The sequence below is a fragment of the Uloborus diversus genome, chromosome 10 (genome assembly GCF_026930045.1).
Source record: "Uloborus diversus isolate 005 chromosome 10, Udiv.v.3.1, whole genome shotgun sequence".
Classification (NCBI taxonomy): Eukaryota; Metazoa; Arthropoda; class Arachnida; order Araneae; family Uloboridae; genus Uloborus; species Uloborus diversus.
Window position 1 is genome coordinate 15,799,119 of NC_072740.1, and position 21,805 is coordinate 15,820,923.

The 21,805-nt window shown below is 32.5% G+C and overlaps 1 protein-coding gene across 1 annotated transcript in view; it reads left to right on the top strand.

The window, feature by feature from the left end:
- Nucleotides 1-6,426: 6,426 nt before the first annotated feature.
- Nucleotides 6,427-21,805, top strand: part of LOC129231671 (phosphatidylinositol 4-phosphate 5-kinase type-1 alpha-like) — a 111,986-nt gene continuing 96,607 nt past the window's right edge. The window contains exons 1-5 of the mRNA XM_054866034.1: nt 6,427-6,523; nt 14,978-15,018; nt 16,964-17,122; nt 20,415-20,544; nt 20,583-20,752. Of these exons, the coding sequence (XP_054722009.1) occupies nt 6,427-6,523; nt 14,978-15,018; nt 16,964-17,122; nt 20,415-20,544; nt 20,583-20,752 (597 nt within the window). The remainder of the gene's footprint in view (nt 6,524-14,977; nt 15,019-16,963; nt 17,123-20,414; nt 20,545-20,582; nt 20,753-21,805) is intronic.

Genomic DNA, 21,805 nt, shown 5'->3' on the forward strand with positions numbered 1-21,805 from the left:
GGATGTAAAAAAAATGCTTCAACTTCAAGTATCATCGGCCGAACTTTTCTAATTTTGAACTCACTCTGTCTGCTAAATTACGCGAAAAGCCGCCAAATGAACTAGCTTGACCTTATTTATTGCCAAGAATAAATAAAGCAGCCCTTTTTAATTTTTTTTCTCTTGGACTCATCAAGCACCCGATTTCTTACCAATAAGAAGAACAATAATAACGTTGTTAAGGGGAATGAATAAGTTTTGGTTTTGGGGGTCAGCAATTACAACCTTGTACCTTATACTTCTGGTCTGAAAGGAAAAATGTTGTGGTTTAATTGATTCAATGGCAAAGCAAAGTTTAAAGGAGCAAAGACGGCTTTTTTTTAGGTATTTTAGTTCACTCTGGATCACACACATTATTTTCTCGCAACCCAGCTGTTTTTCTTTGCAGCTACAATATTCAGATGAGTTATTTAATGAACATAGGGTGTTCAGCTTTATCATTGTTATTATTTTCATTTTTCTGCAACTAAATAAGTGTGTACTTACATTATTTTACTGTAAATGAACTTTATGTGTAAATGTAAATAACAGCTTTTGAATGCTTTATATGCATAAGTGATTGTGATTTTAATAACAGTGTTTAGAGATTTTTTTAAGTTTAAAAGTCTGTTGTACCCTATAAAATAAAAACAACTAGGGTGTGTTAGCAATGCTTTGAAACAGAAAAGTGTTTAACTGCAGTTGACATATCACACCCTGGCAAGGAAAGTGGCATAACTAAAAATTTGCCAAAAGTGTAATAGCTACTGACTTAAAATCTGAATTAAGTGCTCTTTCTTGCCACAAAACTTCCTCAAAGTTAGCTTACGTAGCTGGTGCGTGGTAGTGTATGAACAATTTTAGCAAAATATATAGGGATACATCATTAAATTTTTATAAATTAGAACAAATACTTTTGAACTCCAAGTATGCATTACTAATTTAAACAACAAAAACTAACCAGTAAACATCAAATCATAATTCTTTTGCATGTATTGTCATATTGGAGACTTGATCGCTTAAAATTATTAATGCATAAAACCTTGATTTTCTCCAATGCAATTTTTTGAGCTGTGTCACTTTCCTTTCCATGCTGCAACATGGTAGACAGCAGATGGTTTCTTAACAGACTATTGAGTTATCCATCATATTATATAGTGAAAATTGGCAAAAATTTTGCTTTTTGTTTTATGTGTATACAGAGTAGTGATGATGAAAAGTTACTTCATTTAAGACAGAAAAGTAGCTAGTTAGTATTTGAAAGAACAAAAATGTTTTTTTTTTTTTCAAACTTATGTTTTGAGCCATTTCAAAAAGGTAATTACCGGCTGTAATGTTTTCATTATTTTATAAATAACTAATATATGCCTAACTTTCATTCTTGTTATTGAAATAAGATTGGTATAAAACCATGTTGGGAACACCATTTATGTGTAACTGGAGAGAGCTCTGCTTGTCCAGAAAATCCCGCTCATATATCATACAACTGAGATAAACTGGCCTCAAAAAGTTAAGGTACATCATGTTTTTCGAAGCTCACCATAAAAAAACGGCAGTAACAATAAAATGTATATTTGGCATGAATGATAAGAACGAACTTTAAACCCATTTTTGAAAAAATGATCGGTACCACTTTTATTTTATAGAAAAGAACATATCTTTATGAGTGAGAAAAAAATATACAAATATCAAGCTTTCGTACTTTTGTGTGTAAGTTGTGTTGACTTTCAACTGTTGTTGGCAGTTTTCGGTGACAATAGTTAATAGAGTTAGAAATTGTCTCAGAGACGCCATTTACACAATTCGTTAAGGTGGCGGGCAGATGGATGGATGGAAATGGGATTGTCCCGGGCTGATGCTGCTAGACATCTCAATGTGTCTTGATGTCTTGTTCAGCGACTTTGGGATCAATACCAATCCCAAGATCTATGTTCAAAAGACCTCTTCCTTGCTGACCACGAGCTACAACACCTGCAGAAGACCCTTTTCTATTTCTTTTGGTCTGGAGGAAAAGAACCACTACTGTGCCACAACTCATAGCAGACCACTTAGTAACATCAGGAAGAAGAATATCTGCTACTCGAGATAGTGCGAATCGTCTTCACAATGCAGGTCTCTATGCAAGATAACCAGTTGTGTGCATTTCCTTCAATGGACCTCAGCGAAAGATCCGCTTATGCTGGGCAAGAAAACATGTTTCCTGGACCCAGCAGCAATGGGCTTCTGTACTGTTCACAGACAAGTACATATTTACATTGGAGAGTGATTCAGGACATCTACTAATCTGGAGGGAGCAGTGCACTAGATTTCATCAATTCAACACTATTGAAAAACACAGTTATAGAGGTGGTAGAGTCATGGTTTCGGCAGGGATCTCGCTCGGTGGTCACACTGACCTGCATGTGTCCCATGGAGGAACTCTGACTGGTCTGAGATATCAGGATGATATCCTTGATCCATATGTCCGCCCATATGCTGGGACTATTGGTAATGACTTCATTCTGATTCACCGAGCTCGATTGTTGAGGAGTATCTTGAGGATCATGGTTTTGAACGAATGGAATGGCCAGCTTGATCTCTGGACCTGAATCCGATAGAACATTTTTGGGACTATCTGGGCAGACAGATTGCTGCTTATTTAAATACTCCGCAAAGGTCGTTACATGAGCTGAAACAAGACTTACTATGTATCTGGTCTTCGATTCCAATTCCTGTGTCCAAAAACTTAATAAACAGCATGGAAAATCAATGCCACCAATGCATTTAAGTTAGGGGGGGACACATTCCTTATTAGAACCCCTTTTTGTATTATTTCTGGATCATTCTCCAGAAAACATAACTTTTAAACGCAAATATTTTTTCAATTTCGAAACTTTTTTTTTTTCATTCTTAAATGCAAGTGTTACCTACTAGAAGTAACCATAAACAATGGCCCAGCTAAGTTCCAATTATTTTTCTTATAAATAAAAAAAAATAATTTGAATTTTGACATCTTGAATTCAAATTATGTTTTTCGTAATCAGGAGTGTGTGTATGTAAGCGTGTGTGTTTGTGTGTGGGGGGTATGTGTGTTTGTGTGTAGGGGTATGTGTATGTGTGTGTAGGCATGTGTGTTTGTGTCTGTGTGCTAGCATAAGTGTGTAGATAGTTGTGTATAGAAATATGTGTGTTGGGGGGGGGTATGTGTATGTGTGTGTAGGCATATGTGTTTGTGTGCAGGCATGAATATGTGGGTAGTTGTGTGTATGTGTTTGTGTGTGTGTGTACGTGCGTGTGTGTGTAGTTGTGTATGTATGTGCGTGTGTGTAGGACATGGATGCAACCTGGAGACTGCTTTCGCTATAGGAGCAGCATCGTGAGGACTCAGTCGATGGTGATGCTGCAGAGGGTGGCGGTGGAAAAATAAAATCAAAGGACATCAGAACAGTTAAATGCAGGGATGAGATTTTTCCGGCTTTTGCCGGAATTCCGGCTTTTTCTGTTGACTTTTCAAACTTTTAATCCTTTTTTGCCTCTTTCAGGCCTTAATTTTCTCAAAAATTAGGGAAAGAAACGATTTTTTTAAATTTCCAGTCCCCAATTTCTTATTCTTTCTGTTTTTCTCCTTCGAATCTTCATTCTCCGCGATATCTGCCAAAAACGTATGTTTTGGAATCGTGCCAACGATGTCAAACACGTGCTGCGCCGAAATTTGCATGCCTCGTTTGAGATTTCAATCTTTTTGCATCCTGCAAGTATTTCAATTATTTTTAACTTTGGGTGTTTTTTTACTATATGCTACCCTATATCTGCTTATTTTAGTCATCATTTCAATAATATTTTTATTTCTTTAATTTATTTTTGAAAAAATGCAAAGTCAAATAAGAAAAGATGGCATAGCACCCACAGTCTCGAGTTTTATTGAAACTCGGCATGGTTACTTTTTTTGTGTATTTAAGAAGGTGTAAAAAATATTTATGGTGAATCTCAAACCGTTTAGGCTTTATGACCTGTTAAAAGTTTTGAGATTTCATGATTAAATGAGGAGGCTGCAAGTTGTTCTTTTGATTCCAAAATTATATTAAGAAGTTTTCAAAGACAAATTTTGGGTTCCAATTCAAGGAAAAAGATAATCAATCGTTTATATACATATATATTTATTTATTTTCAATTCTTACTATAAAAAGTATATTCTACCACATAAAGAAGTTTTCGATTTTTCTCTCTGTTGTAAATTTTTATTTCATAAATAGATCATTTTAAAATTTGTTCTCATTGGTTTAACACTATAAACTCAAATGTTTTTAATGAAAAAAATGTATGTCTAAAAAATATGAAAAGTTGCCACTATTGTGTGATGGGGCAAAAGATTGACCTCTGACTCCCCCAACCCTTTGTTTAAGAACTCAGGGGTTAGAAATTGTTGACTCTTTTTCAAAATTTAGATTTATTTAGGAATGAACACTCTTGCAAGAAATGTTACAATGCAGCAAATTGTACAAAATTATCACTTATAATTAATTAAATATGTATTACCTTTAAAACTGGTAAAAAGTAGCCCTTTTTTATTGAATTTTTGAATATCATGGCTTCCAGGTTCTATTTTGATGCGATTTTGGATATCATCCCTTTTATGAAATTTTTTTTTGGATTTCCTCCTTTTTGCTCTCTGACCACTCTCATCCCTGTAAATGAGAACAATAAGCAATCGTGATTGATCAAAAAAAATAAAATACATAATGCCTTGTTCACGGAAATGAAGAAAAAGAAAAAAACTTTTAAAGTTTAAAAATCAAGGCCAATTAAATATCAAAATACTAATTTTGTTAATTGTGCACGCAATGAGCTATTTTAATGATTAGTGGGAATCTAATATTAAGCTCTCCTAATTAAAGTACAGCTTAATTAGCAGTTATCCTTTTAGTTCAAACGTGCACTAAAAAATAGTATTTAATAAATTTTTAAATATACTGACAATTTATAATTTTAGAAGAATGCCTAAGATTGATGTATTTCCCCTCCATCAGTTATTTTCACCTCAAAAATAATGGTATTTAAAAGGTCTGTCACGGAGGTGAGGAATTTTCCATTAATATAGGCCTAATGGATACATTCATCAAGGAAATATTTTCTTTCTTTGCTGCTATAGTCTGCACTTGTTAAGCATATGAAAACATGTTCACTTCTTTTTTTACATTAATTTACATCCCTGAAATTCAAGTCCATAGAGGTGAAAAGTCACAATAACCCCACTTAGTTTTTAAAGCAAAATCCATCTTCTTGTTTTTCGACAAAAATCTCACAACTTATTTTATGGCTGAAAATAAACAAGGGTATCTTGTACCCTTGTATCATGGAAAATAAAATTTGATGTCATCACTGACACGTGTTAATTAGGGATGGCATTTTGTGTTTAGGTAATGGAGGTGAGAATTTATTGTGTGACATGACTCCTTATCCTACTACAACAAACAAAAACACAATATTAAAAAATTAAATATACTTAAACAATTAGTATTTGATAAATTTATGCATTTTTCTTTTTAATATTTATGTTTTTACGTAGTCGGGTTTTTTATTTAACTTAACATTGCTTTTTTGGAGGGGAGGAGTTTCAATTAGAGAATCGGCAATATTTTTAGGATCCCTAATCAAAAATGTTTGCATTATCAAACCAAACAAATATTGGTCTGGTCACATTAGGGAAATGGAGAGTGATTTCATGTGCTATATCCCAGAAATATGAGGTCTTCGTTTTGTTTTGGCTATGTATGGTAACCTAAATAATTTTTCTACTATCCCTAGAAAGTCTGAAATGAACGCGAGGGTGTTATTGATCTTTCTAAAGCTATTGCATGCACTAGTATAATTTTTTATTTGCTTTGATGATTTTCCCCGAATTTGCTTATCCTCGGTTACTGTGCCACCCTATTCCATGCATAATAGGGAGCTTACTGTATAACATTTCCTTTTTTTTTTCAAAAGCAATGAAAAGTATAACTATATGCTCTTTTTTCTGCTTCAATAAATATTGTAATAGGTGTTCATCTGATAACACAATATGTTCCCATCTCATTTTCAGTACGGTCCTTTATAATTTTAAACTTAAATATCCTGTACAATATTAGTCGTACTAAGATGAAATATTTTGCATTAGAATTTTTTTTTATGCCCATGCATTCTCTAAATCAGAATGAGGGGACATAGGGACCATATAAAAAGTTGGATTTCGTATTTTTATGCTAAATTCTTTCTTCGCTGCAAACTTTCAATATCTTAAGTCTGCGTCTCATTTTTGAGTACTTTTGCAATAGGAAGTATGTATCCAGGACTAACAGTTGCAAAAATAGAGGTCTTGCAGGTCAAACAGGAGCACATTGTATATTTATATATTTTTCTTTCCTCAAAGGATCTAAAGGCTGGATGAGTATGGCAAGTGAAGACAGATTTATTCAGTCAGCTTCTTCGGATACAATAATTGAAGTTAAACCTTCGTCTGTTAAAGAGAAAAACAATGCAATTTCAGGTAAAGTAGTGCACTAAAATCTGATGAATGTTTCATGTAATCTTTATGTATTAAAAGTTATTATATTTTAGACTAAATAAGTTTAACTCATCCATTGCTATCCCAAAATATTTGTAATTTTCCCATTTGTAAATTTCCCATCCCAAAAATATTTGTAAATATTTTTTGGAAAAGATTAAATCAGGATGCTGAATGTCATCTTTGCATTTTCAACTTGTTAAAATTCTTTACTAGGAACTTTTCTTTGCAATTACTAGTCTCTGTGAGAGAAATATTTTCAGGGATAATTGAAAATTTTGCTAATCAGACTACAAAAACATTGTTTAAAACTTGAAAAAAACAAACTTCTTCTAGAAAAGAGGCTGAAAAATGAAATATTTAACACAAGATGTAAGAGTTAGCAGGAAAATAAAAAGTAATAGCAGTCCATGACTGTTCCATATGATTTAGCAATATATTTTTGAATTATTTATTCATGTGTGATACAAAATCTACTAGTCAATGTGAAAGACATTTTAAAAGCGGCATAGCATTTTGATGGGGAAAATACTGTTCTAAATATGTAATGATGATCAATAGCTTAATTGAATCAAACAAAAGTTATATGCTCCTACAAAAAAGGAAATCAACTATCCCCAGTCTCACTTAAATGTTATTAATGCCACATAACAAATAAATACCTGTGTGCTGGAAATGAAAATAATCAGTTATCCAACATTTTGAAGCACAAAAAAAAAAAAAAAAAAAAAAATTGCAGATGCATGTTTTGGTGACACAAGGAACACCCTTTTCATTGCAAAGAAGTATGAGCTTCTAGATGAAAAGTTATTTGGGAAGAGGTGTTCCTTGTAACATTGAAACACCTGTCTGCAATAATTTGCATTTTTTATACTTCAAAATGTTGGATAACTGATTAGTTTAATGCCATATGTAAAACTAAATAAATATCAGTTATCATATATGTGTCATAGAGCATTTAACTATCACTTTATACTGCAAACTTTATGATTAGTATAACAGTACATTGGACAAGTAGTATCAAAAAACAAAAAGCCCAGACTAAAAGAATAGGCTGTATTTAAACAAAATTTTAAAGCATTTCGCCTCAATGGATTTTACTGTTATGCTAAGACACATATTAGAGTGTATAATAATGACAAAAAAAATTATTTCAATACGAAATACGTTGCTCGCGCAAGAAGTTATGACTGTTTGAATATCGGTAAAATAAAAACATTTTCTGTATTTTGGTCTAATGTAACTGAAAGCAAATTGAACATGCCACAAAAATGTATAAATTTTTTAAGATTGTTTATACTTGCCTTTCAAATGATACTACTTTTGCCATGGCAACTGAAAGGTTCAAGCTGTGTTTATACCTCAAAAATGCTAAAAAAAAAGTTGAAAATGTCACTTTTTTGTGACCTTCATTGACCTTGGGGCAACTAGTTGCCGCAAATTTATCATTTATCATATTAAGTTAGACCCTTCGTTATTTCATACATAAAAAGAAATTGTAAGTAACTGTTTTTGGAAAGAGTTGTGGCACATGGCAGTTTCTGTGTCTCAAAAATCTGCTTAATTTTTACTATCGCACAGGCATTTAGGGGCCCGTAGAAACTAAACAACTCAACCTTATGACAAAAAATTCTGGATTTGGTGTTTTAATAGGATAAGTAACATTTGGTAATTTTTGAAAAAAATCTGAGATGGCAGGAATCACCTCATAATGCTAGGCGTCTCAGTTCTCAGATTCTTGCTCTTAATAGCATTATTAAATTAATTATTATCAAATACAATTTTTAAAATGTTAAGTGTCATTGAAGAATGATCATAAAAATAATTAGCTTGCTTTAAAGTTAAATTTAATCAGAAAAAATTAGGCAATTATTAGCAGATCTGTGTGAAGCACTTGTGCTTGACAGAATTAAGGTCAGGCGCCATTCATTAATTACGTACGGATGATTTTTGCAACTTTTGAACCCCCTCCCCCATGTAAGGGTATGTAAGATTTTTCAAACCCCTCCCCCCTCATCTTGCGTAAGATTCCATTTCGTTTTTCAAAATAATAAAATGTTATTATATAAGGATCAGTTACACTAAAACTCCCAGTTTGACATAAATCAAAGATTTTTATTTTTCAAAAATATTATATGATGCGATGCTAATTAAAAATAAAACATGCCATGAATAGTGCGATTCTTTAATGATATTTTACACTATTTTTTCTATGTAAAACAAGTAAAAAACAGCTCATCCTAATACGTTTTCTACCTTCCAGACGCAAATGAAATATGATCTCTACCGAATTACTTGACTGTGTGATTTCTAATGTGAAATATCGACGTGGAAAATATTATTTAAGAATGAGCTGGATCCCTCCCTTCCCCAAAAGGATATGTAGAGATTTTTGTAACCCCCTCCCCCTCGGGACCCTTACATAAGTAATGAATGCCCCCTCACCAGTAACAGACAAGGCTCCAGTAACAGACAGTAATAAGTAGGCATGTGAAACTGATGTTGCTGTGACCCATGAATACAGTGCAACCATCTAGTGTCCTCCAGAGTGAATTTTATGAGCCAGTTGGTATTTACAAGGCAGTGGTGGAAAATATTTTATATAAATGTGGTCAGCTGGTGTTTCATGTTTATTTGAATGTATTAAAGTTCTAGTTCTAAAAATAAAGTACTTATGCACATTTTGAAAAGAAAAAAGGAGTTTTTTCTATTACTCATCCTTTCCTCATCCTGCCTGTTATGGGGTATCATTAGATTTTTCAGTTACTGGGGACGGAGCTTTTTTCGAAATTGAGCAAATAAGAATAGAATTAAAACTAATTCAGAGGATCCAAAAGCAGCCAAACGCTTGATGAGATGTAGTTGCATGAGGGAAAAATAGTACAGTAAAATCCCGAAAGCCCCCTATTTTCAAAACAAAACTTGTTGATTTCAGACAAAGGGGTTTTAAGATAAATAAATACCTTTGTGCTGAACAGTAAAGTCAGACAAACAACGTAAGTAGAAGCACAAATTTGTGCTTCTACTTACGTTGTTTGTCTGAAAGGGGTTATAATCGAGATTTATCTGAAAAATTAGCCAAAATAATTGTATTAATTTAGTAGTATTAATTTTCGAGTATAGAAAAGAAATAAGTAAATAAGAGTTAATATTAATGAAGAGAGAGAAATTAATTGATAAAAACCTGTCATAATTTTCTTAATAAATTGCATGAGGGCGCCATTTTTTTTGGAAACAAAAAAATTTTGCACCTTAAGTTGGCAAAACCCCTTTAATTTATCGCTTGAAAATTCATTATGTACTGAATTTAATAAGGTTACAGTAAAAGAAGCAAAATCTTAATGTTATTTTTTCAGAATAGAAGCAAAAATCGCAATCAAGGCCGCAAATTCATTTTGAAGATCGTAATTTCGAAAACTGAGCTTTACAAAGTTCGCAAACGCAAACACAGACAAATAGTTGGCATAATCAAAGTTAAGTTTAAAATCCAAAGGTTAAGATATTTAAACTAAGCCAACATTAACTGGCCGTGTAATGTCAAGTTGGAGACAAGCAAAAAAAACATGTTTCAGAAAAATACATTTATTAAATATGACTAGAATTTTATAACATCCCCATAAAATAACACCCCCAAAATATCATAACAAAAGTGGTTCCAGTACACCAAAATGTCGATGTAGTCGCTGGCCGGTCTGAAGGATCAACTTGAAGACTCACAAATGGTCGCCCGGATCACACTTCAGGAATGTCCGTAATGGAAAGGCAACATTAGACAGTTCGTAGATCGGTGAACATCTCAGGTAGACACATAGGAACTCACTTCCCCGACAATATTAATTAGCCGGACACAACACAAATGTTTCTTCACCTGGACTCATACTAATTCCAGGACTTGGAAGATTTAATTTCACATACCACAAAAAACCCCCGCAAGCATCGCGGGGAAAAAACCCCCCACACGTGAGCCGGACTAGGCTTCACGATCAAAACAACAACTGGGGATCGTTGAGAGAAGAGAGAGACTGCTGCTCCGAGTGCTGCCACTCGCCACAATATATATGTTTTATCAACCAATGAGATTCCATGCCTCGATGACGTCACCACACTAACTTCTACTTCGACCATCACTCATTTGTTTATTCCACTGCCGCGAATATTCGTACTCCTCTCCATAGCACGTGCGGTCAACAAGTGGAATTAATTCGAATCAATCAGGTGACAACTCAACTCTTTCTGAATCGACACATCGGGACATGCAATCTTCGATGGTTTTAGTAAACAGTCGCCATTAATCATGGCGTGGGGGAATCGTCGATTGAAGTGTTAGCACCAACTAGTTGACAAGTTCTACTTTTACCAGACTGGGCTTAAAGTAGGTACACTTAACTTTAAATTATTTTCTTTAAATTATCGGCTGTGGACCGAGAATAAAAATAAAATAATATTTATGCCAACACAAATCTCTTACTCGATTTAGTAAAATTTACATTGCTGATAATCCTAAACTCGTTAAATTACATTATTTCTCCTTTTAAAAAGGTTATTTTTAAGTTTCTCGCTACTTTTTAAGCAACACGTTTCCAAAATGGCGTCACGTTTTCAAAATGGCGCCGTGTTGAAGATCATTCAGTTTCACAAGTCGGAACAAAAATGCTCCTTCCAAAATTAATAAAACGCAGTACAATCGTATAAATTTCTTTTGATACATATGAACAAAAAAAAAAGGCGCTCTTGCGTCAAAAGGAGTCTAGACATTTTGGAAGGAATAAACCGTGGAGATTTTTTTTTTCTTTTTTTGTTTAAATCATTGTGTTTTCTTTCTTTTCTTTTTTTTTTAGAAAAGCAAAACTGCACATGGAGGGAGAAACTAAACCTTTGTAAATGCTTTCCAAGTAAAGCAGAAAATGTTATCCTTTTTTTTTTTTTTTTGAGGTAGTGGCAAATGAAGATGATCGGAAAATTTTCAGGTGAAGGGAGGGGGGGGGGGGTATATTCAGGATTTTCCACAAAAAGGGGGGGGGGGCTATAATCGATAGGGGGTTACTTTCGGGATTTGACGGTATAAAAAGTCTTAAGTACATTAAAAGGCTCAAAAAATTGAGTTAACCTGAGAGCAATGTCTAAGCATGTCTGACTAGTGCCATTACTCTAATTCAAAAACTATATTTTTTTAACGGTAATATTTCAAAAAAACAGCAGCAATGTGAATTGTTTATTTCTCGCTGATGGGTGTGAAAAATAAAAATGATAACCTTTACTTTTGTAGTTTTATGAAGTATTAAAAAATCATGCACACACAAAAAAAAACACCCTTGAGAAATATTATTCATGATAACGCAATTCACTATTCTAAAATTAAAATTTTCTTCTCTGAGTTGAATGCAAAAGCTCAACTGTGGTTCAGAATTCTGCAATGAGTTAAGATTATATGTTCTGTTACATTTAGATCAAAATTAACACAAAAAAAAGTCATTAAAAATGATAAAAACCATGATGAGATCAAGCCTAAGTTATTTTCCTGATTTTTAGCATTAAGCTCCAAGGAATGAAACCATGCCGTTATTTTCGCTGTTCAGTTAGTATCAGAATAGCGTTCTTAAAAACAAACTCTTTTCATACAGCATGCTAGTATAAGTAAAAAAGAAATTCCTCTCATAAACATATTTCTTACGTTTCACCTTTTTCCTTTTTAAAACATCTGTTACCAAAGCTGCGGTAAACACTTTTATTTATTTATTTATTTTATTTTGTCTTATGATTGTATTTTTTTTTTCTTTTTTGCTTTTAAGTGGTTTTCCTTTTTTTAGTATTTCTAAATTTATGAACATTTCTTTGCTGTTTTTTCTCATTTTGAAGTTCATTAGTATTTTCTATTGAAATTTATGGTTTATGAACAATCATCAAAACAACATTTTTTGGTAATCCAGAAAACTGAAAAAATTTAGGTATCCACAATGACGATGGCCTGAAGTTTTCTGGATAATTGTTAATTCCTTTTACAAAAAAGGAAGTATTGTATTCGCGAAAAAATTTTCGCTCAAAAATCGGCCTTTATTTCCATTTTACTCACCCCCGAATGAATGTTGGGTTTTTTTCGACCCGACCACATGTGGATATATGCCTAGGAACATACAGACGCCCGAAATATCCCTTTTGACGATCCCCAAGTTAATTACAACGAGTTTTCTCGTGATGTACGTATGTATGCGTGTATGTATGTATCTCGCATAACTGAAAAATCGGTATGTCCTTGAAATTTAGTATGTAGACTCCTAGTGGGGTCTAGTTGTGCACCTTCCCTTTTGGTTGCATTCGGATGTTCCTAAGGGGGTCTTTTACACCTTTTTAGGGGGAAATCATTGTTAATTTCAATGCTAACTCAAGTGGTGTTATAATTTGTCAAACACTTGCGATATATCGCCCAGCTTTTGACCGAGAAGCTTTGTCGCCAACTTGGCGATACATTTGGCGATTTTTTTTCTTTTCTTTTTCTTTAAATCTGATTTTAATTCAAACAATGCTGGTGATATTTCAAGAGTTAACCACTGAATCACATTAAAATTTGCAGTAATGGGAAAATAAATCTGTGTAAAATGTTTTTTTGCTTCTGTTCGCAAGAAACTAGGGGTGAAAATATTTAGTGTTTCCATGCTTACTCCAAGGTGCTATTATCATTAAATTGGTGTAAAAGGAAGTCATGTGATGCACACATCAACTCGTTTCTCTTGTGCATAAACAGAACTGGTAAGAATTTCTTGTTTTAAAATTTAATCGCACAAAAAGTTGACTTTTATAACTTTTTAAAATTACACGTCTGCTGTGTATTCTTACATTTCAAGATACTCTTTATTTTAAGTAATAATTAGATCCCTAATTTTCATTAAACTGACTTTGTGTTATATTTGTTGATGTGTTGAAATCAAATTTTCTACATAAATGTTAGCCACCTCAAGTTTTTAATCCTCACTTATTCCTGAATTAATTAGTGTTATCTAATTTCTTATAAAAATGATCTGGTTAAGAAAGATGTCATTTCATTTTTTCTCCTAATAGTGGGAAACCATTTCATTCAAGCTACTTTTGTTATTTTTTTGAATATTGAAGACTAGTATTTTTATCTCTTTTAGGTATAATGTAGAAAAAATTAAAATAAGCTTCACGTTTATTGAGTTAGTTACATTTTAAATAAAAGTATTTACTTGCGTTGAAGAAAACAGTGTGGTAACACAACCTTGAAATCTGGGAATTCTCAGTAACATTTTAATTTCTGGAAAAAATCAGGGTATTTTAAAATAAAAATTTTCAATCGCCAAACCTTTGCCGTTTTCCTCCCAGAAATTTCTTTTCATTTGGACACGTTTCTTTTTGCCTAACAAAACTTTTTGAACATTCTAACAATTTTTTTGAGAACTCTTACAAACCAACAAAACCTTGCGATCAAACCTGACAGAAAATGATAAAAATTTGGAAAACTTACCCCAAACCTGATATGTTTCTCTTCATTAAAAAAATTAAAAAACAAAATCTGATAATCATGTCAGTTATTATTAATAAAAATTTTATTTTTTTTGTTTCATGCAGCTGATGATCTCAATATTTTTGCATTTGTGTTAGGATTTTTTTTTTTTTTTTTTACACTTTTGATTATTGCTAATTTTTATTAAAACCTGAATTCAAGAATGTTGAATTGAAATTCTGTGATCATTTTGAGTCCAAAGTTTCAAATGTAACAAGTTAGATATTGAACCGAACAACATTTAATTGAAAAAAGCTTAGTTTTAAAATATTTTTATTGTTAATCTTACTGCTTTCTCTTTTGTTTTTTGACATAAAAATCCACTCTTTTTCCTCTAATTTTTCTAACTAAAATCTGCTTGTGTTTCTTGCAAAAATTGCAGGATGCAACATTAATGTGGTTTTATCCCTAACTTATATGTGATACCCACGTTTTTAAAATCAGGGAAATTTTCAGAGCCAAATCAGGGAATTATCAGGGAACTTTTTTTCCAGGTTTTTGTTACCACCATGGCAAGGGTGCCCCTATTGGGGGGAAAAGTGGGGGCTCAAGTCCCCCCCCCCCCCCCCTTAGAAATGAAAACTTCCTTGCTTTTAGTGCTTTTTTTCTTTGAAAAAATATATAAGAATTTCTTTTCCAACCATCAATGAATAAGTTATTAAAAATGTCAAACTTTAATATCTCTAATCTGTACTGAAATCTGTTTCCATGGGGAAAATATTCTGCTAAACCGTGGGGAAAATTTTTGAGCCCCACCCCCTTAACATTTTGCATATGGGTGCTCTTGCACCATGGTAAAACATGTTATGTGCAAAATATGTACTTTTGAGTTCAGTGGTAGAAATAATTTACTGATGAATTTAAGTATGTATGAATTAATTTGTTACTGCATATTATAAAAACTTCCCTTATATTTATAGATTTAGATCCAGAGAAAAAAGTCAAGCCTCCACCATTAGATGTAAGATAGTGAATTTTATTGTTATCTTAACTTTTCTTAGTAAATTTTTGAATAAAAAACATATGCTGTGTTACTCCATAGAGAACTTTTTAATCATGAGTTGTTCCTTCAATATCAGAGGAAAATAAACAAACCAGTCCTGAACAAACCGAACCCAAATGCTTGGGCCAGCTGGCACAGGTCAGCTAGTTAAAGTTTCTTTTCTTTTTTTTTTTTTGTCCTCTAAAATTCTGTAAAATTATTTTTTGCATGATAAATGCTTTATTTACCTCAAGAAGATATTTTCAAAGTCTATTGAAAGACACACGCAGTATATAGACACAGTAAATTCACACAGTATATAAATAAAAGTAAAATAACAGTTTCCATTAAAAATCAGTATGAAAATGATGAAAAGGAAGTCCTATTAGTTGTTAGTCAAAACTAATTTCTGTAAAAATAAATCATTTAATAGCTGAATATTCTTTCTTTGTTGAAAAGTGTTTTCTCATTTCTATTTCAACAATGAAATATTTTCTGAATGGTATACAAAATTGTCTTTTGAACACTAGCCCAAATGAGGAAAAAAGGGAGGAAGGGGAGCCTCAAACCATTGAATATCTACTCCCCACCTCCACACATATCCACAAAAAAAAAAAAAAAAAAAAAAACTTGAAATGATTGCAACTCTGAAACCTCATGCATGTTTATATTAACTTATGCAGTTAAAGAGCATGCTTGTTTGTTCACATTTCTCATCACCATATCCCTGGTACTCATTCTGAAACTATTGTTTGATTATTCACTCCGAAAATCAAGCTTTTAAATTATCAAAACTCTTGATTTGTTGTCTTAAAGTTATCCTAAAATTATACCATAGTTATGTCCCCCCCCCCCCTTTTTTTTTCAAATCCCCAGTCTTATCACTGCTAGTGTATCTAAAGTACAGTTGAACTCGCTTATAATGATAGTGAAGGGACTGCGATATTTTTTCCAGTGATCATAAAAAACAGATTCGTAAAAAAAATCATAAAAATTTAAACATACTTGCTTTGTTTTTTTTTTTTTTTTTTTCCTGTACAATGCCTAAAAAGTTGGTTGTTTGCTTTCGACTGTCTCATTGTCAAGGAACGTGTGGTCCAAAAAACATCGTTATTTGCATTCATGACTTCAAAATAGTTTGAAGTTTTTCTGCTCTTTAGAAGCCAAGTATGTCGCAGGCTATTAAACTTCAAAGACTTCACATATGTCATTATCGTAGTCTTTTTTTTTTTTTAATCTGCATTAGCTTGACTTTGAGTTACAATATTCTTGGAAGTATATCTCAAAAATAATAACATTTGCTTCAACAAATATACAATTTTTAAATGCTCTTCTACTCAAGGAACTTAAAAAAAAAAATGGCCATGTCATCGCTTGTTTTCTCAGGATTTCATCTTTATCAGGATGTCTCATCTTTAATTTTTTTGGTTGAATTCAAGATGTTAATGGAATTTTTCCAAAATTAGAATTACCTTTTCTAAAGTAAAAATCAACAAACAATTTTTAAATTACAAAAATATAGCTCACGTTAACCGGGGTTTGCTCGTTAAAAGCAAGTTATGTTCCCATAGACTTTACATTGTACCAACCAAATATTTTTTATTTCCTAGCTAAATCTGAGTTCTTGTTAAAACGACTTGTTATAAGCGAGTTCGACTGTATTATTTTGTTCTGAATCATAAGTTTTACTTATAAAACTATCATATATTGTACTACATTGCAACAAGTTTCTGAATCTTGTATATTTGTATTGTATTCTTTGCAAAATGTAAAATTATTTTCCTTGATAAAATCATTGTTTCTGAACCCCCAAAACCATTTAAAGTTTACAAAATATTTTATTGAATAACTGTAACTTTAGTTGTAAAAGTTATGCATAGATGTATTTATTTTATTATTTTAATTGGAGTTGTTTTGTTCGTAGGTTTCTGCTGCTCAAGATTTTCAATCAATAATTGCACCTAAAACACCTTTAAGTGCTCCTCCTGTTACACCTGGCACAACTGCACTAGATCGCCGAAAGAAAGAGAAGAAAATAGGACATCGTAGGGTTGATGAAGAAGGTTTAATAACTTTTAAAAAGGTATTATTGTTTTGAGTGACTTTAAACAATTTGCAATTAAGTGTTTTCCTATTTGATATTAATATCAGGGGTGTCAATCCCTCCTAAGACAAGGGTACACTTCCTAAATATTGTAAAGCCCTCCCCCCCCCCAAAGCAAGAGCCCCTCAAAAAGTCAAAAATACCCCTAAAAACAACCCTCCCTAAAAATTTCAGTGATACATTCTGACGCAGTCTGCTCTAGGTGAGCCCCCCTGAAAAATATATTATTTGAAGTTATGCTAAAGATGTTTACTTTTTAAAAACAAAATAATTAACTCATACCGTAGAAGCCAGTGACTATGGTACAGTTTTAATACATTTCTGACTAATTACTCAATATTCATTCGAAAAAAAATGAAGTTCCATTATTATTATACTTTAGGACCTTGGCTTACGATTCCCACCCAGAATTAATTTGAAACTTTACCCACACCCCCTCCAGAGCAGTTTTCCTTTGTACTATTCTCACTCTTTCATTACGTTGAGAATATTGCAGCACATGTTTCAGCGTTTTCATATAGGTATTGGTGGTTTGTACCATACTCTACCTGTGTTATATTTTAACGGGAAAGTCATAGATGTAAGTTATGCTGAAAATTGAACTTTGGAGAATCTAGTACGTCATAAAATCGACATAAAACAAAGGCTTTATTTTCTACATGATTTTGGATGATGGATACCAAATCTTATTATATTTTTCAGGTTACTGCCAAAACTTACCTCGCTTCAACATTATTGAAACTTCAAACTCACTTGCATCTACTCCCGTGATTTTTTCTGGGTACTTTTTCCCCTGATAACCCAACTCACCCTCCAAAATTCTGACTAATTGCTATACTACACTCACCCTCCAAATTGAAAACTTTACACATTTGGCTCTATAACAACATCAAAATATTTTATTTTTGAATGAAAATTGGAGGTAATTTTCGCTATGCAATATGAAAGCAAAAGTTACATATGAAGTTGATTCCTTCTGCACTAAGAGTCCACCAACATAAATTTCCAAACTACCTACAACACCAGTTTCTCACCACAAATAAATACATAATCACCAGGTTATTCGTCTGGGGAGCCGTTTTGACAGTGATAACAACTCTCTCATTACCAGAGAAGGTTGCACAATAGTTCCTATTGCAACTGGGCTATTCCAGAGTGCACTATGAACTCTTATTACATCAAAATTGGGGGTTGTATTGTTCTCACCCTCCAAACCATTCTCATCAGCTTTTACGGTACTTAAATAATCAACTTACAATTTTACTTTAATTTCAAAAGTTTCAGATACAGTCTTAAAAGATGCAAATTAACATCTTAACTACTAGAAGCAGAAATTAATGAAGGAAACATGAAAAGTTATTACTTCATCCAAAGATTTTTGATTGAAATTTTTCTATTAAACCCCCCTTCACACCGCATGACCCCCACATCAATACCAGATAACAGCAGGATATCCTGCAAAAATCAGTCTGATATCTTGTTTGGAGTGGGCTGGCCGGATTGGATACCAAAGAGTAATCAGCCAGATACCGAATTGCCGGTGTATCCTTAAATTTTTCTTACTCATTCACTATTTTATTCACTCTTTTTTTTCTCATGTATTTATGGACTCATTCATTTGATCAAAAATTTTATTTATTGAATAGAAAGCATTTCACTAGAAAATTATTTTATTTTCCCTTAGCCCCATGAAAAGAAAAAGTGAAATTTTTTTACTGTTTTTTTTTAAAGGGACAGGTATACCTAATAACAAATATAAAATAATGTTTCAATGCAAGTTTTATTATAAAGTATATTGTTATGTCTTTATGTACTAAAATTTTCAAAACAAATTTCCAGTTTTTTCATTTTTAAAAAGATACATTCTCTTAACTATTACTTTACCCTGCATTCCCCTACTTTTCATAGTTACACATTGTGATATATATGGTAATGGTAGCTAATCTATTTGCTTTTTGAAAGGGGGTTGAATTCTTCGGAATATGATGGTGGTGCTTAAATTATGGAACAGGCACTGAGAACAAATATGAGTCACAAATATGGAGAAAAAAAAGAAGAAAAAAAAACATACAATCTCCTTCAATTGTTGTATTACTACATTATTAGTAATTTATTTATTTATTTGATTATCTATGCAGACATGGCTACTCTCCTGCTTCATTGTTCAGAATCTGGCCTCTTGCCACCAAATAAATCTTTCCTTTAAGTTTGGGACATGAAAGTCCCAAACTTTGAATGCCTATAGTACAGACAAGAGTCTTTTTAGTTTTTGCTCATCTTTTTAGTAAAAATTCAGAAAACCTAATAATTGTTGAAACAAAGGAATTAGATGTTTGTTACACCAATAATTTGAAAAAAGTCTAAGTCAGCCTCTCTAACAATTTTAAACAAGTTTTAATGGTATGTACCCACATGTATCGATATCTATCTACTACCATAGTAACAATATTTAGATTCCAATCTGTCCGATATATCATTTTAAATGGAAATGCCAGGCTGCAACTCCCTAGAAGCAATGCCCTCCCTTCTCATTTTGCCAAAAACCCCTCCCCCCCCCCCAAAAAAAAAAAGAAAATAACTTGACCTTCCAAAAAGACTAAAATCCTTTTAAAATATTTCTCTAAAATTTCCAATATTACAGTCTGTACCATGCACCCCCATCCTTCACACATACACATCTCTGATGACTGTTCTCTTTTGCAGATTTTAGAATGTAGAAACTTTAGCTATGGTTTACCATTCTCCCCCCAAGAGTGTTGTGCCCCCCCCCCCCAATAAATATGCTACCTCTAAATGTTGTAAAGATTCTAACTCTCCTCTTTATAAAACAACTTTTAAAATTTTAAATGGTACAGTTTGTGTTTTGTCACCCCCCCCCCCGACACACACATTGGCAAGAGGGCTTCTGCTATTATTAGAATAAGTGGCTTGAAAATGGCTATTAGACTAAATTTATTCACTGAGATGACCGATGGCTGTTCTCTAGTGCAGGTACTTTGCTTATGTAATGTGCATTGCAATTCAAACCTTTGACCTCCCGCCCTCCCACCCCTAAAATGTTGTATTGATGGGCCTAAATTTTTTGATTTATCGGAAATAATGATATCTGGATAGAGATATACCACAGTATCAATTCTGATATAGCCCAGCCCAAGTTTATACTATTTTTTTCATGCAAGATTAGAATGTACCTTTTGGACGTAATGGATATTTTGCTTTAAGAGGTATTTGGCTTTTTGTCTGAAGTAAACTTTTCTTCTTCCCCATATAGATTTACTCATCACAAATTATAGGCAGTATATCCTTAGGTATTTCACATGCTGTTGGTGGATTAGCTTCGAAGCCAGAACGTGATCTCTTAATGTTAGATTTTACAATCGTTGAATCAACTGCATTTCCAAGTTAAGTGCTTACTCTATTTTAGAAAACAAACATTTAGCTGATGATTTATTGATACTCGCTAAAAATCTAACTTATGTTTTATTCTTTAGGGATGGCAGCAATATCACTCCAGCTCATCATTATAGTGACTTCAGGTTTAAGTCCTACGCACCAGTAGCGTTTCGTTATTTCAGAGATTTATTTGGGATACAACCAGATGACTTTCTTGTAAGTAATTTAAATTTTCATTAATTTTTGATATTAGTGTATTATTTTAATGAGATTTTTCTGCTCGAGCATTTATTTCATGTCTGTGAAAGGAAACACTAAAAAATTCAAAATAAATTTAATTTTAAAATGAAATTCTCTTTTAGTCTTTATAATTGGCTTGTCTTTTCTTTTAATTTTATCTTATTCTGTAAGAAACCTTTTTGTAAGAAACAATTTTTAAATTTTGGGTTTTAGAAAAAAAGTTTCATTAACAATGTATTGGAAAATAATAAAAAGAGTCCTTTCTTTTTCATTTATGTAACTAAACTAACCAAACTTGTATTTTAGGTTTTAAACTATTGAAATTCATATTCATTTTTTTTTTAATCATTCACATGTTTTATTTGCAGTTTTTGCACTTAACTAACAAAGTTGAACCTTTGAAAGTTCTGCCTTACTTTTCATTTTTGCTCTTTCTGTGGCGTCAGTTAATAAGTTAATATAATTCCACTATGCCTAACATCATCTGAATGTAATCTGCATGTTTTGTCCTTTTCCTTGCTAATTTCTTCTGAAATTTAAAATTGTTCTTTGTCTTTTCTCACCAAAACAAAACAAATTATGCATCCATGTTTATGCCATTTTATTGTGTCATTAATCACGTTAAAAAAAAATTCTTTTGGAAAATAAAAATTTGAGTGATAAAAGTTTGGGGATTTAATGCATGTCTTAATTTGAAGGATTGATACTTTGATTTCTGGTAAAGTTTTTATGAATAACAGATTTTCAGTGGTAATCCATCAGGGGTCTGGCCAGAGCAAATTTGGGTCCATTAACGGACCCTTCACAAAAATCCGATCAACCAAAACGGACCTTTCACAAAAATCCGACCAACCAAAAGGGACCCTTCACAAAATTCTTGTAAACAAAAACGGATCTTTCACAAATTGTTTATTGAAAGAGCAAATCTCAAATTAAAATAATACAGCATATTTAAAGTTAAATTAGAGGAATCAACTTATACAAAATCAGCTAATTTTGCAAAAGGAAAAAAAAAATCGGCACTCTTGT